The sequence below is a fragment of the Notolepis coatsorum genome (genome assembly GCF_963971535.1).
Source record: "Notolepis coatsorum genome assembly, chromosome: 6".
Classification (NCBI taxonomy): Eukaryota; Metazoa; Chordata; class Actinopteri; order Aulopiformes; family Paralepididae; genus Notolepis; species Notolepis coatsorum.
In genome coordinates, this window is record NC_140170.1 from 175,172,249 (window position 1) to 175,187,554 (window position 15,306).

The following is a 15,306-nucleotide window of genomic DNA, read 5'->3' on the forward strand; positions in this document are numbered from 1 at the left end:
TTATGTTACATACAGTCACAGTAAAACATACTGTACATTTTAATGATATGTTATACAGTCACAGTAAAACATAAATTTTAATTAAGTCACAGTAAAACATAAATTTTAATTATATTGTTATATACAGTCACAGTAAAACATACATTTTAATTATATTGTTATATACAGTCACAGTAAACATACATTTTAATTATATTGTTATACAGTCACAGTAAAACATACAAAGTGAAACATGTATTTAATTATATTGGTATATACATTAAAAGTTCATACACATTTTATTATTATTATTATTATTATTATTATTATTATTATTATTATTATTATTATTATTATTATTATTATTATTATTATTATTATTATTATTATTATTATTATTATTATTATTATTATTATTATTATTATTATTATTATTATTATTATTATTATTATTATTATTATTATTATTATTATTATTATTATTATTATTATTATTATTATTATTATTATTATTATTATTATTATTATTATTATTATTATTATTATTATTATTATTATTATTATTATTATTATTATTATTATTATTATTATTATTATTATTATTATTATTATTATTATTATTATTATTATTATTATTATTATTATTATTATTATTATTATTATTATTATTATTATTATTATTATTATTATTATTATTATTATTATTATTATTATTATTATTATTATTATTATTATTATTATTATTATTATTATTATTATTATTATTATTATTATTATTATTATTATTATTATTATTATTATTATTATTATTATTATTATTATTATTATTATTATTATTATTATTATTATTATTATTATTATTATTATTATTATTATTATTATTATTATTATTATTATTATTATTATTATTATTATTATTATTATTATTATTATTATTATTATTATTATTATTATTATTATTATTATTATTATTATTATTATTATTATTATTATTATTATTATTATTATTATTATTATTATTATTATTATTATTATTATTATTATTATTACCTTTAAACATGTCTGGAGGTATAGTGCAAAAGGGCGTTCTTCTCATAAATGAGACCATGACAGGACAGTCACTATTGCATTTCTCATTCACGATGCCAATTGATACTCCAAGAAATGTGTCATATTGTAACATAGACGTGTGTGTGTGTGTCTGTCTCCTGCCCAGGTGTGTGTGTGGCCAGAGACTGCCATGTGAATGCGGACTGCTCAGTGTCGGGGGGAAAGGTGAAGTGTGTCTGTCAGAAAGGCTACGATGGAGACGGCAGGATCTGCGTCCCCATCAACCCTTGCTCTGTCAACAATGGAGATTGTCCCGTCAACTCTACTGTCTGTGTCTTCAAAAGCCCTAACATGGTGAGCTACAGTATAACCTTGGCTTTAACTTCATGTTACTACAGTACTACCCACACAGATCCACCACTACATCAGACGGACCCACACAGATCCACCACTACATCAGACTGACCCACACAGATCCACCACTACATCAGACGGACCCACCACAGATCCACCACTACATCAGACTGACCCACCACAGATCCACCACCACTACATCAGACGGACCCACCACAGATCCACCACTACATCAGACTGACCCTCACAGATCCACCACTACATCAGACTGACCCTCACAGATCCACCACTACATCAGACTGACCCTCACAGATCCACCACTACATCAGACTGACCCCTCACAGATCCACCACTACATCAGACGGACCCACCACAGATCCACCACCACTACATCAGACGGACCCTCACAGATCCACCACTACATCAGACGGACCCTCACAGATCCACCACTACATCAGACGGACCCTCACAGATCCACCACTACATCAGACGGACCCTCACAGATCCACCACTACATCAGACGGACCCTCACAGATCCACCACTACATCAGACGGACCCTCACAGATCCACCACTACATCAGACGGACCCTCACAGATCCACCACTACATCAGACGGACCCTCACAGATCCACCACTACATCAGACGGACCCACACAGATCCACCACTACATCAGACGGACCCTCACAGATCCACCACTACATCAGACTGACCCACAACAGATCCACCACTACATCAGACGGACCCTCACAGATCCACCACAATATCAGACATACCCACTGTTAGCCCAAGGCGGACATCCCAAGGTGGACTGCCCAAGGCGGACTGCCCAAGGTGGACTGCCCAAGGCGGACTGCCCAAGGCGGACTGCCCAAGGCGGACTGCCCAAGGCGGACTGCCCAAGGCGGACTGCCCAAGGTGGACTGCCCAAGGCGGACTGCCCAAGGCGGACTGCCCAAGGTGGACTGCCCAAGGCGGACTGCCCAAGGCCCCACTAGTTGGGACGGTTTAGTGGAGCCTTTTAGGGCCATTGGCGGTAGTCTCCCTAGCCCCAGGCAGCATTTATTTATCTTAGTTTGTGTTATGCTAATACTAAAGAGAGTCAAGTGTGGCAGAAACCCAGGACAGAGACAAACACAGGAGACAGACAATAATGATAATAAATAAGGACAAGTAAAAGAAATCATCAAACGTACTAAATTAACGGGGGCCTAAGTGGGGGAAGTGTGTGTGTGCCCACGGTCCATGTGAATGAGATGTGTGTGTGTTTCAATTACAGTATGTGTATGGGTGCGTGTGTCTAGCGTGCAAAAAACTGATGGTGGTGTTAAATGTAAATGGTAGAGACTGTTGTTTACATGTGCGTACACGTGCTAACCAGTCCAGGGGAGCAAGAATGAGTGGGAATTGAACGGGTAGTGACGCGGGGAATTCCGGGGGTGGAGGTACGGTTCCTTGATGGGGAGAGAGAAGAAGACAACGAGCGTTAGTCCAAGAACGAGCACGGGAAAAAGCAAACAACGGAGAACGGGAATAATCAAAACACGAGAGAAACATATGTGAAAGACTTGAAGAGACGTTTAGTTACAATAACCACAAGGGTCAGTATACGATCAAGCACTGAGAGATGAGTTGTCAGGTCTTTTATGCAGCAGGTGCCTCTGTCTCAGGACGCGTCCAGCTGTTCCGCATTGCGCCTGATTAGTCTCCACGGGACGTGACGAGGTGGAAGCCACTACACCCACCACAATATCAGACTGACCCACACAGATCCACCACAATATCAAACAAACCCACCACAATATCAAACAAACCCACCACAATATCAAACAAACCCACCACAATATCAAACAAACCCACCACAATATCAGACAGACCACCACAATATCAAACAAACCCACCACAATATCAGACAGACCACCACAATATCAAACAAATCCACCACAATATCAAACAAACCCACCACAATATCAGACAGACCACCACAATATCAGACAGACCACCACAATATCAGACTGACCACCACAATATCAGACAGACCACCACAATATCAGACTGACCACCACAATATCAGACAGACCACCACAATATCAGACTGACCACCACAATATCAGACAGACCACCACAATATCAGACTGACCACCACAATATCAGACTGACCCACACAATAGAAAGAGAGAGAAACCTGTTCAATATCCCCTGCATGGGAAATCAAACATCTTCCAGTCAGCATCGTCAGATTAAATCAAACATCTTCCAGTCAGCATGGTCAGATTAAATCAAACATCTTCCAGTCAGCATCGTCAGATTAAATCAAACATCTTCCAGTCAGCATGGTCAGATTAAATCAAACATCTTCCAGTCAGCATGGTCAGATGAAATCAAACATCTTCCAGTCAGCATGGTCAGATGAAATCAAACATCTTCCAGTCAGCATGGTCGGATTAAATCAAACATCTTCCAGTCAGCATGGTCAGATTAAATCAAACATCTTCCAGTCAGCATGGTCAGATTAAATCAAACATCTTCCAGTCAGCATGGTTGGATTAAATCAAACATCTTCCAGTCAGCATGGTCGGATTAAATCAAACATCTTCCAGTCAGCATGGTCGGATTAAATCAAACATCTTCCAGTCAGCATCGTCAGATTAAGCAAGAAAGTGCTATGCTCCCCACCCATCCCTCAGGGGACAGACATAACATGCTCGTGGCTCGTGGCTCGTGGCTCGTGGTTCATGGTTCATGGCTCATGGTTCATGGGTTTATGGTTCATGGTTTCCTTTAAAAAATAAACAGCCATGTAATACTAATTTCTAGGTCTTTTTGATGAAGGATGTGTGACCAAATGGGTGCCATTGTGCTTTAAACAGTATACTAGGGCTGCTTGCATGGGCACATATTCCAGTTGAATTGGAAAAACTGGGGTCTGGACCCCTGGGGCATTTGCCTGGTATGCCCAGTCTGTAATCCAGGCCCACCGGTCAGCCAAAAGGGGAATGCCTATAGCGAAAGGGAAATAATAGGCTTAGTAGGCTTCAGGCCAAGGGAGATATTAGCACTAGGCTTCAGGCCAAGGGAGATATTAGCACTAGGCTTCAGGCCAAGGGAGATATTAGGCTTACTAGGCTTCAGGTCGAGAGAGTTTGGGCTGCAATTCTTGTATGAAATGTGCTAAATATCTTAATAATAAGATAATAAAGTGTATTAAATCAAATCAAATCAAATCAAATTTATTCGTAAGGCCCGACAACACACGTTAATGTCCCCATGGGCCGGACACGTCTTCTTTAAACAAGTCAAGAAGAAACATAACAATAAGTCAAGAAACAAAACAAGAACACCATAAGGTCCAACACATTTTTAATAAATGCAAAATAAATCAATGAATGCAAACAACAATATTATTATTATTATCAGACATTTCAAAGGGAGACTAACCAATTCCTTCTCATTCACTGTAAGTCGTCATGTGAGTAATACAAGGCAGCACAGTCTCCATTCACCCCAATGAGAGGTGTAGAGGTTTGGGCTGAATGTGACAAGTTGAAGGTGTTCTGAACATTTTGACACTAAATTGGGTTTTTTATGACCTGTAGATTCATGCTAGATTGTGTCCTAGCCATGCCCTGTGTTGTCTGTGTGCCTGACTCTGTGTGGTCCAGGTAGACTGGCCACCTCTTAGCTATTATTTTAACATGTAGACCACTTATTTTAACAAGAAAATACCACTTACAGCATCGTAAGATAACAGATACGGATAACGTGTGAAAAACTAACCTGACCCGCCTGATGGTCTGTTATGCAGAAGCATCTGGGAAGTCGTCCTTTGAAACTGTTTGGAATAGGGCCAACACAAACATACTTGGGGGAAACATGAAGTCTGCTGAGATGGACTCTTGCATGATCGCATGTTCACACGATCGCATGGTTGCATGATCGCATCATCTCGCGGTCTCGTGAAGCCAGCTGCTGTGCAAGGTTACTGGAAAACATGATCATGTGATTTCTCACTCTGTTGTGGTAGGTGTGCTGAGGGAGATTACCATGGGAAGCCAGTGGGTGTTCTTTCTATTGATTCTATTTCTATGGTTTGTGTCTCCCCCCCCAGTCCAGCTGTGAGTGTATGGTTGGCATGGCGCCAGTGGGCGACACCCCCTCGTCAGGCTGTGTGTTGGTGTCAGCCTGCTTATTGGACACCTGCGACTCTACAGCTGTCTGTCAAACTGGCCTGGATGGAAAACCAGGGTATTATACACACACTCTGTGTCTACTGTCTGTCTGTCATACTAACTATCTGTCTGTCTGTCTATCTATCCATTTGTCTGTCTGTCTGACTGACCGTCTGTCTGTCTGTGTCATCTGTCTGTCTGTCTGTCTGTCTGTCTGTCTGTCTGTCTGTCTGTCTGTCTGTCTGTCTGTCTGTCTGTCTGTCTGTCTGTCTGTCTGTCTGTCTGTCTGTCTGTCTGTCTGTCTGTCTTTCCATCTCTCTCTCTCTCCTATCCCTCCTCCCTTGCACTCTTCCTCTCTCTCCCTCCCTCTCTCTCCCTCCTTCTCTCCCTCACACTATCCCTCTCTCTCCCTCCTTCTCTCTCCCTCCATCTTTCTCCCTCCCTCTCTTCCTCTCTCTCTACCTCCCTCTCCCTATTTCCATCTCTCTCTATCTCTCCCTCTCCCTCTCTCTCTTGCACTCTCAATTAATATTAGCTCTCTCCCATCCTTTCTCTCTGTCTCTATCAGATCTTATCATTCAAAAGGATGCATTTATTTTGCTGTGTCACCATGTAAAGGTTTACATTCTGTATCTCTCTCTCTCTCTCTCTCTCTCTCTCTCTCTCTCTCTCTCTCTCTCTCTCTGTCAGGTGTGTGTGTAAGGCAGGGCAGATTGGTGATGGCAGGCGTTGCTATGGAGACCTGATGCAGCGCATCATGGAGCTAGATAGTACAGGAGCCCAGAGAGGAAAGCTAACTGAAGCCATCGCACTGTTTGGTAAAACCATACATATATATATATATACTTTTTAGGCATACATTTTTTACAATATAATAATAATAATAAATATGAATAACTCTTATCTATATAGCACTTTTCACACATGGACCGCAGTCCAGAGTGCCCCACAGCAATTAGTATAAAATTAACATACGGCAATAAAATCAGCATACAGTTGACAGAATAAAAACAATACATAAATTGCAGACATAAGAACAGGCATAAAATAAGTACAATAAGTACAATGTTGCTCGAAGGCATGTGAGCCAGTCCCCCAAACACCCCACACATCAACCCTCACCACATCCCCATCCAAGATACACCCCCTGATAAAGCACGCCATGACCAAAGGAAAACACAAACAGCCCGCGTGCCACTCACACCGCCATGCACGGCGACGGGAATGCCACCCCCACGGGCTGCCCCATCTCCCCTGGTCCCGGCGACCTCACCACCACGAGGAAACCAGCGAACCCCACGCCCTGCCCCCAAACTCCACGGAGGAATGCCAGGTGATGTGCCCCAGGACCCGCAGCCTCGCCAACGGAGCCACGACTCCAAACACTCGAGCAGACAGACACAACAGCGGCCAAATGAGAAGACATGATGCAGCACCACGGACGGTCCGAGACGACCCCTGGGCCCCGGGACACCCCGGAACACAGCAGAAGCTGCAGCGAGCCCCGCACGCAAGCAATCCCCAAAATGCTAGCGAACCGAGGGAGCCCAACGATGAAAACCAACCAAAATCCATCAAAGCACACGCAAGAGACCAGCACCCAACTCCAGGAGAGATCCGGGAAAGACCCAGCCGAAGCCATAGGCTCCAACCAAACCCCCCCCAGTGCCGAACACCAGCCTCCAGTGTCCCGACGGACCCCGGCCAGTCCCCACCACTGAACTCCCCCAACCCACCGACAGCCCAGGGACCCCCGCATGAAGAACCCACCACAACCCCCACAGCACCCCAATGCATCTCAAAGGTCCCAGTTAAAACCATACATATACATCTTAGTGAAGTAAAACCATACATTATATATATATTACATCTTATCGAGTTACAGTAAAACCATACATACTGTATATTACATCTTATTGACTTAAAACCATACATATTACATCTTATTGAGATAAAACCAGAGATATATATTACATTGTATTGAAGTAAAACCATACATATATATATGACATCTTATTGAATTAAAACCATACATATATATATTACATCTTATTGAGTTAAAACCATAGATATATTACATCTTATACATACTGTATAACATCTTATTGAGATAAAAATGGTAAATGGTAAATGGTGCATTTATTTAACAGCTTTTATCCAAAGCTCTTTAGAATTTTGTTCCTCACATTCACACATTCACACACCGATGGCGGAGGCGACCATGCAAGATGCCGACCTGCTCATCGGGAGCAATTAGGGGCAAATAAGTGTCTTGCTCAAGGACTCTTTCACACGCTTCCCGGGAGGAGCGGGAATCGAACCGGAAACCTTCCGATTACCAGGCGACCGCTCTACCTCCCGAGCCACTGTCACTCGAAATAAAACCATACATATATATTATTATTACTAATATATTAATTCATATTATTTGCCAGCTGTCAGCTATGTGCTACTGTATATGCTAAGTGCTAAGTCATCCAAATTGGATCAGACAGACAGACAGACAGACAGACAGACAGACAGACAGACAGACAGACAGACAGACAGACAGACAGACAGACAGACAGACAGACAGACAGACACAGACAGACACAGACAGACAGACAGACAGACAGACAGACATACAGACAGACAGACAGACAGACCACCATAACACCGGAAATACCACCATACACATACCATACATACACCAACAGTCATTTATAGAGCTATATCATACTTGAACAGGCTTCCACAAAATAGCACAGCATCAAGTAAATACAGATTTAAGAAGTACATCAAGGGAAATAATAAACTGATTCTATACTGATTCTGACAAAAGAAGCCACCCAACTCCTCGTCCAATCAACAGTCATCTCCCGCCTCGACTACTGCAACGCACTGCTAGCTGGCCTCCCGGCCACTGCCACCAAGCTTCTTCAACTCATTCAAAACGCAGCGGCCCGCCTGATCTCAAACCTACCGAAGACGGCCCATGTCACCCCACTTCTTAGGGACCTGCACCATTGCTGCACGTATCCGCTTCAAGGCCCTCGACCTAGCATACCGTGCGGCAAAGGGAACCGCTCCCGCCTACCTCCGGTCAATGGTCTCTAACTACACACCCTCAAGACCCCTACGCTCTGCATCTTCTGGCCGCCTCAGACCTACTCCTATCCAAGCTCCGGGAGGGTCATCAAAGAGAAGTCACCTATTCTCAGTCCTTGCCCCACAATGGTGGAATGAACTACCCACCCCAGTTAGGACAGCCGAATCCCGTCCAATATTTCGCCGTCGACTAAAGACGCACTTCTTCAACCATTATCTGAAATAATTAAAAAGAAAATCTAACCCTGACTAACCTTACACTGCACTTGTCCTAATAAACTAACCTACACTGTAACATGCAACACTTTGATGAACATTGTTACTCAGCTGATAGAGTTGTACCCTTCTTGCTGTCTTGTCGTACAGAACTTGTAAGTCGCTTTGGATAAAAGCGTCAGCTAAATGACTAAATGTAAATGTAAATGTAATGTATACTGATTTTAATACAGATTTTTAGTATACTGATTTGAATGTAATTTTGTATTTTATAATATGCACTTTGTAATGGTGTATTTTGCAATATTTGTAATATTGTATATCTTATAATACAGTCGATGTTAAGGATATTAGGATTTTTTAAATACAGTTTTATGTGATGCTTTTTAGATAATTGTGTGCTGGATAATGTTTAATGTTATATTTGTATATGTCTGGACCCCAGGAAGAGTAGTCTTCACTATATGGTGAAGACTAATGGGGATCCAAAATAAACAAATAAACAAATACTGTTTGGTAACGGGGGAATGGGCTGTCATGGCAGGTAGTTTTTCTGTTCTTAGGCTTGTTGGCTGGTTATTACGTTTACATGAATCATAGTCAGTTGAAGTTTCCATCCATAGTGTCTGTAGACTGACCTCCTATTGACTCGTTTTTGTACTTGTTTGTGTTTCAGAGCGAGGCTACCAGCTGCCGCTGAGTCGTAATGGTCCCTTCACTGCGTTCATACCACTGATAACAACTCCTCTTTCAGTATGTACATCTGTTCACCTGTCTGTCTGTATACCTGTCTGTCTGTCTACCTGTCTGTCTGTATACCTTTCTGTATGTATACCTGTCTGTCTGTATACCTGTCTGTCTGTATACCTGTCTGTATACCTGTCTGTATACCTGTCTGTATACCCGTTTGTCTGTCTGTATACCTTTCTGTATGTATACCTGTCTGTCTGTCTGTCTGCCTGCCTGTCTGTCTGTCTGTCTGTCTGTCTGTCTGTCTGTCTGTCTGTCTGTCTGTCTGTCTGTCTGTCTGTCTGTCTGTCTGTCTGTCTGTCTGTCTGTCTGTCTGTCTGTCTGTCTGTCTGTCTGTCTGTATACCCGTTTGTCTGTCTGTCTGTCTGTCTGTCTGTCTGTCTGTCTGTCTGTCTGTCTGTCTGTCGTCTGTCTGTCTGTCTGTCTGCCTGCCTGCCTGTCTGTCTGTCTGTCTGTCTGTCTGTCTGTCTGTCTGTCTGTCTGTCTGTCTGTCTGTCTGTCTGTATGTCTGTCTGTCTGTCTGTCTGTATACCTGTCTGTATACCCGTTTGTCTGTCTGTATACCTTTCTGTATGTATACCTGTCTGTCTGTCTGTCTGTCTGTCTGTCTGTCTGTCTGTCTGTCTGTCTGTCTGTCTGTCTGTCTGTCTGTCTGTCTGTCTGTCTGTCTATACCTGTCTGTCTGTTGTTCGATTGCACAGTTTGTGCTAAAAAGTAAAACCACTCAACCTGAGAGAGATCCTCTGTGTGTGTGTGTGTGTGTGTGTGTGTGTGTGTGTGTGTGTGTGTGTGTGTGTGTGTGTGTGTGTGTGTGTGTGTGTGTGTGTGTGTGTGTGTGTGTGTGTGTGTGTGTGTGTGTGTGTGTGTGTGTGTGTGTGTGTGTGTGTGTGTGTGTGTGTGTGTGTGTGTGTGTGTGTGTGTGTGTGTGCGTGCATGTGTGCGTGCGCATGTGTGTGCGTGTGTTGGCTCCAGCAGGGTGTGAATGAGGAGTTAATATGTAAGAACCACTTGGTTCTTGGCCAGCATCTCTACCGGGACCTGGAGGGGCGGGACTTCAACATGCTGGGCGGAGCCAGAGCCAGGGGCAAAGGAAACAAAGTGAGAACTACAGTAATGTGATGCTAATCCAACCCTATCAACTAACATAATAAACTACATTCAGTTCCCATTTGCATTTGAAAATTAGAACATCAATATATTGTCGTATGTACAATCAGTTCATGAAATATACAACCGTGTCCACCGCATAATATGTGGTTTCAGCTTGTCAGCTTGATATGATGTTAGCTTAGCATTGTAGATAGCTTGCTAGCCAAGGTGGCCGACATTCACAAGCTAATGGTTAGCTTGTTAGCTTCTCTATCAAGACAAAAGATTTGTGTTTCTAAATACAGTGCAAACTACATACGACGACAACATGCAACAGGTTGAAATGCAAAAATGTACTTTAGATATAGTTCGTTTATCATGTTACTTTATATAGATTGTTAGTTTATCATGTTACAGTACTTTATAAATATTGTTAGTTTAACAATTTACTTTATATATATATTGTTAGTTTTTCAAGTTACTTCATATATATTGTTTGTTTATCATGTTACTTTATATATATTGTTTGTTTATCACATTAGTTTATATATGTTGTTTATCATGTTACTTTTAAGAGTCGTCATTTTGTTAATTTCTAATAACATTAACTCAAAACATCTTGTTCCAGAAAGGTGTTGCTTGGTTACAGACAAAACTCTCTGAAGCTGAATATTTTATAAGAAATTATTACTGATTACCTGCAAAATAATAATACTTTCCACATCAAAATATTTCAGTTTTGGCACTCATGTCAATTCAGAATTGTAACTTGTATATATATAAGAGCTTGTTAACAAAGTTAGCATTCCTCATTGAAACCAAACAGTGCTGCTAACTATAAGCTAAATGATTAGCCTGAGGCTAGATGATCCCATCAGTTTAAATGAGGAATACATGGGTTTATATTGTGACCTTTTTAATTGGCAGCAATTCATCTTAATGGATGACCCGAGCAAACTGTACACAGTGGTCCAGGAAGACATCCCAGCAGCCAATGGCATCATCCACATCATCGACCAGCCAATCACAAACACACTTCCCGACAGTCCCCGGGATGAACAGGTGGGGTAAAGAAAAGTAACATTGCACACATAACTACTGTAAAATAATTAGGGATGTAAAAATGTATGCTTTAACTTTGGAGATTAATTTAAATTATTTAAAGCATTAAAATAAATTAATCTAGATTAATCTATGGAGTGAAAAATCTCCAACGTTCTGAATTTTCAGCAGTATATTTGCTTGTTCGGATATAAGAAAGAGGTCTAGCTGAGGTTTTGTTGAACATTTGCATTTCAGAGGAGAGAAACTGTATTCAAAGAAAGCTATGAATCTTTGAATCTAAATATACTTTCTTTGTGTTGATTTTACATTAATTCCATGATTTTACTCAAGTAAATATCTGTTACAAGCTTCGGTCTTAAGTAGAAAAATACTATTTTTAATCTAGATTAATCTAGATTAATTACAGAAAATTGTGAGATTAATTAGTTCATTTATTTTAATCTATTGACAGCACTAAAAATGATCTATTGTTAGCCTGGGATCTTATTTGCTTCAACATCCTGTCACCCCTTTTCCCTCCAACCCCTTCTCCAGCCCCTCCACGACCCCATCATCTCTTTCCTACCTGGTCACCTGATGTAGAGGTCTACGTTAACATTATTCTAGGAGCGCTCTGGGGTATCCTGGCCTTGTCTCTTGACTAACTACTTGTATTTTGGTACTCTGTTCGAGTTAATAAATCATGGAATTAACCAAGTCTATTTGGCCGAGTACATCCTTGGCTCCGGCTAATTTCCTCCACAGTTGTGTATTTAGATTAGATTAGATTAGATTAGATTAGATTAGATTAGATTAGATTAGATTAGATATTAGATTAGATTAGATTAGATTAGATTCAAATAGTTTTACCAGTCTGTAGTGGCCAGCGTCCTTTTCTTAGCTGTTGTATGCTGGGGGGGGGGGGGGGGGGGGGGGGGGGGGGCTACATCAGCTCAAGGGACACCAACAAACTGAACAAGCTGGTGAGGAAGGCTAGCTCCGTGGTGGGAGTCGAGCTGGTCAGACTAGAGGTGGTGGCAGAGAGGGGGACTAGAAGGAAGCTGGTCACTATCCTGGAGAACCCCTCCCACCCTCTCTACGATCAGCTAGTCAAGATGAGAAGCACGTTCAGCCACAGACCCAAACCCCCCCGACCACTAAACGCCCCCAGCCGGTCCTCCGTACCAGTGGCCACCAGGCACAGCAGTTGGACTGCTGCCAGCAGCTGGAGAACTAACGGCAACAGAGAGAGAAAGAGAGACGGAGACACAGAGAGAGAGAGAGAGAGAGACAGAGAAAGAGAGACAGAAAGACAGAGAGAGACAGAGAGAGACAGAGAGGAGGGATAGAGAGGGAGGCATAAGGTGAGAAAGCAAATGAGAAAGAAAGTGAATGAGAGAGTGAGAGAGAGAATGAAGTTTATTAGAAAGTGAACCAGAGAGTGAGAGAGAGAATGAAGTTTATTAGAAAGTGAACCAGAGAGTGAGAGAGAGAATGAAGTTTATTAGAAAGTGATCATGAGAGAGTGAGAGAGAATGACGTTTATTAGAAAGTGATCATGAGAGAGTGAGAGAGAATGAAGTTTATTAGAAAGTGAATGAGAGTGAGAGAATGAAGTTTATTAGAAAGTGAACAAGAGAGAGAGAATTAAGTTTATTAGGAAGTGAATGAGAGTGAGAGAGGATGACGTTTATTAGAAAGTGAATGAGAGTGAGAGAGAGAATGATGTTTATTAGAAAGTGAACAAGAGTGAGAGAGAATGAAGTTTATTAGAAAGTGAATGAGAGTGAGAGAATGATGTGTATTAGAAAGTGAATGAGAGTGATATAATGACGTTTATTAGAAAGTGAACAAGAGAGAGAGAATGAAGTTTATTAGAAAGTGAATGAGAGTGAGAGAGAATGTAGTTTATTAGAAAGTGATCATGAGAGAGTGAGAGAGAATGAAGTTTATTATAAAGTGAATGAAAGAGTGAGAGAGAATGCCGTTTATTAGAAAGTGAACGAGAGTGAGAGAGAGAATGATGTTTATTAGAAAGTGAACAAGAGTGAGAGAGAATGAAGTTTATTAGAAAGTGAATGATAGTGAGAGAATGACATTTATTAGAAAGTGAATGACAGTGAGAGAATGACATTTATTAGAAAGTGAATGAGAGTGAGAGAATGAAGTTTATTAGAAAGTGAATGAGAGTGAGATAATGACGTTTATTAGAAAGTGAATGAGAGTGAGAGAAAGAATTACGTTTATTAGAAAGTGAACAAGAGAGATAATGAAGTTTATTAGAACATGAATGAGAGTGAGACAGAATGAAGTTTATTAGAAAGTGAACGAGAGAGTGAGAGAGAGAATTATGTTTATTAGAAAGTGAATGAGAGTGAGATAATGAAGTTTATTAGAAAGAGTGAGAGAGAATGACGTTTATTAGAAAGTGAATGAGAGTGAGAGAATGACGTGTATTAGAAAGTGAACGAGAGAGTGAGAGAGAGAATTATGTTTATTAGAAAGTGAATGAGAGTGAGAGAATGAAGTTTATTAGAAAGTTAATGAGAGTGAGAGTATAAAAGTATTCTGTACTTCTGTATGACAACTATTAAAGAAACTTGAAACTTGAAACTTGAAGAGAGAGAATGAAGTTTATTAGAAAGTGAATGAGAGTGAGAGAGAATGAAGTTTATTAGGAAGTGAATGAGAGTGAGAGAGAGAATTAAGTTTATTAGAAAGTGAACAAGTTAGTGAGAGAGAGAATGACGTTTATTAGAAAGTGAGAGAGAGAATGAAGTTTATTAGAAAGTGAACGAGAGTGAGAGAGAATTACATTTATTTTTCTGTTGCTGTCTGAAAGTAATTTAAGTCATACGAATTGTAGTAGATAATATAAGAGAGACCAGCTCCTTCTCATTTTAGTCTCATCTCTGTACACTGAGGGAGAGAGAGACAGAGAGAGCAGCTTAGTCTCATCTCTGTACACTGAGGGAGAGAGAGACAGAGAGAGAGAGCAGTTTAGTCTCATCTCTGTACACTGAGGGAGAGAGAGACAGAGAGAGCAGCTTAGTCTCATCTCTGTACACTGAGGGAGAGAGAGACAGAGAGAGCAGCTTAGTCTCATCTCTGTACACTGAGGGAGAGAGAGACAGAGAGAGCAGCTTAGTCTCATCTCTGTACACTGAGGGAGAGAGAGACAGAGAGAGCAGCTTAGTCTCATCTCTGTACACTGAGGGAGAGAGAGACAGAGAGAGAGAGAAAGAGAGAGAGAGACCAGCTCATTCTCATTTTAGTTTCATCTCTGTACACTGAGGGAGAGAGAGACCGATTCAGATTCAAATTCACATCGTTTTATTTGCCATATGCAACAAGTACAATGGAATTCTTACTCTCCTTATGCTCCACGGAATAAAGGAATTAAAAAAAGTGCCACTAAATTTCAATTTAAATAAGTACACATTCGACAAGTTAAAAATAATGGCACATTATATTGATGCAAGAGGGTGCAGTAAAGTGGCAGAGCATTGTAGCAGCATTTGAGTCCAGTGATGAGCGGATTAACTGTGGGTAGAAACGGTTCTTCTTGT

General features: G+C 40.8%; 1 protein-coding gene across 2 annotated transcripts in view; it reads left to right on the forward strand.

The window, feature by feature from the left end:
• stab1 (stabilin 1) overlaps positions 1-15,306 on the forward strand; it is a 335,483-nt gene that overhangs the window by 20,998 nt on the left and 299,179 nt on the right. For both annotated transcript variants that reach the window (XM_084317601.1, XM_084317602.1), the window contains exons 8-13: positions 1,196-1,383; positions 5,491-5,627; positions 6,242-6,369; positions 9,531-9,607; positions 10,580-10,702; positions 11,621-11,755. In XM_084317601.1, coding sequence (XP_084173727.1) covers positions 1,196-1,383; positions 5,491-5,627; positions 6,242-6,369; positions 9,531-9,607; positions 10,580-10,702; positions 11,621-11,755 — 788 coding nt within the window. The remainder of the gene's footprint in view (positions 1-1,195; positions 1,384-5,490; positions 5,628-6,241; positions 6,370-9,530; positions 9,608-10,579; positions 10,703-11,620; positions 11,756-15,306) is intronic.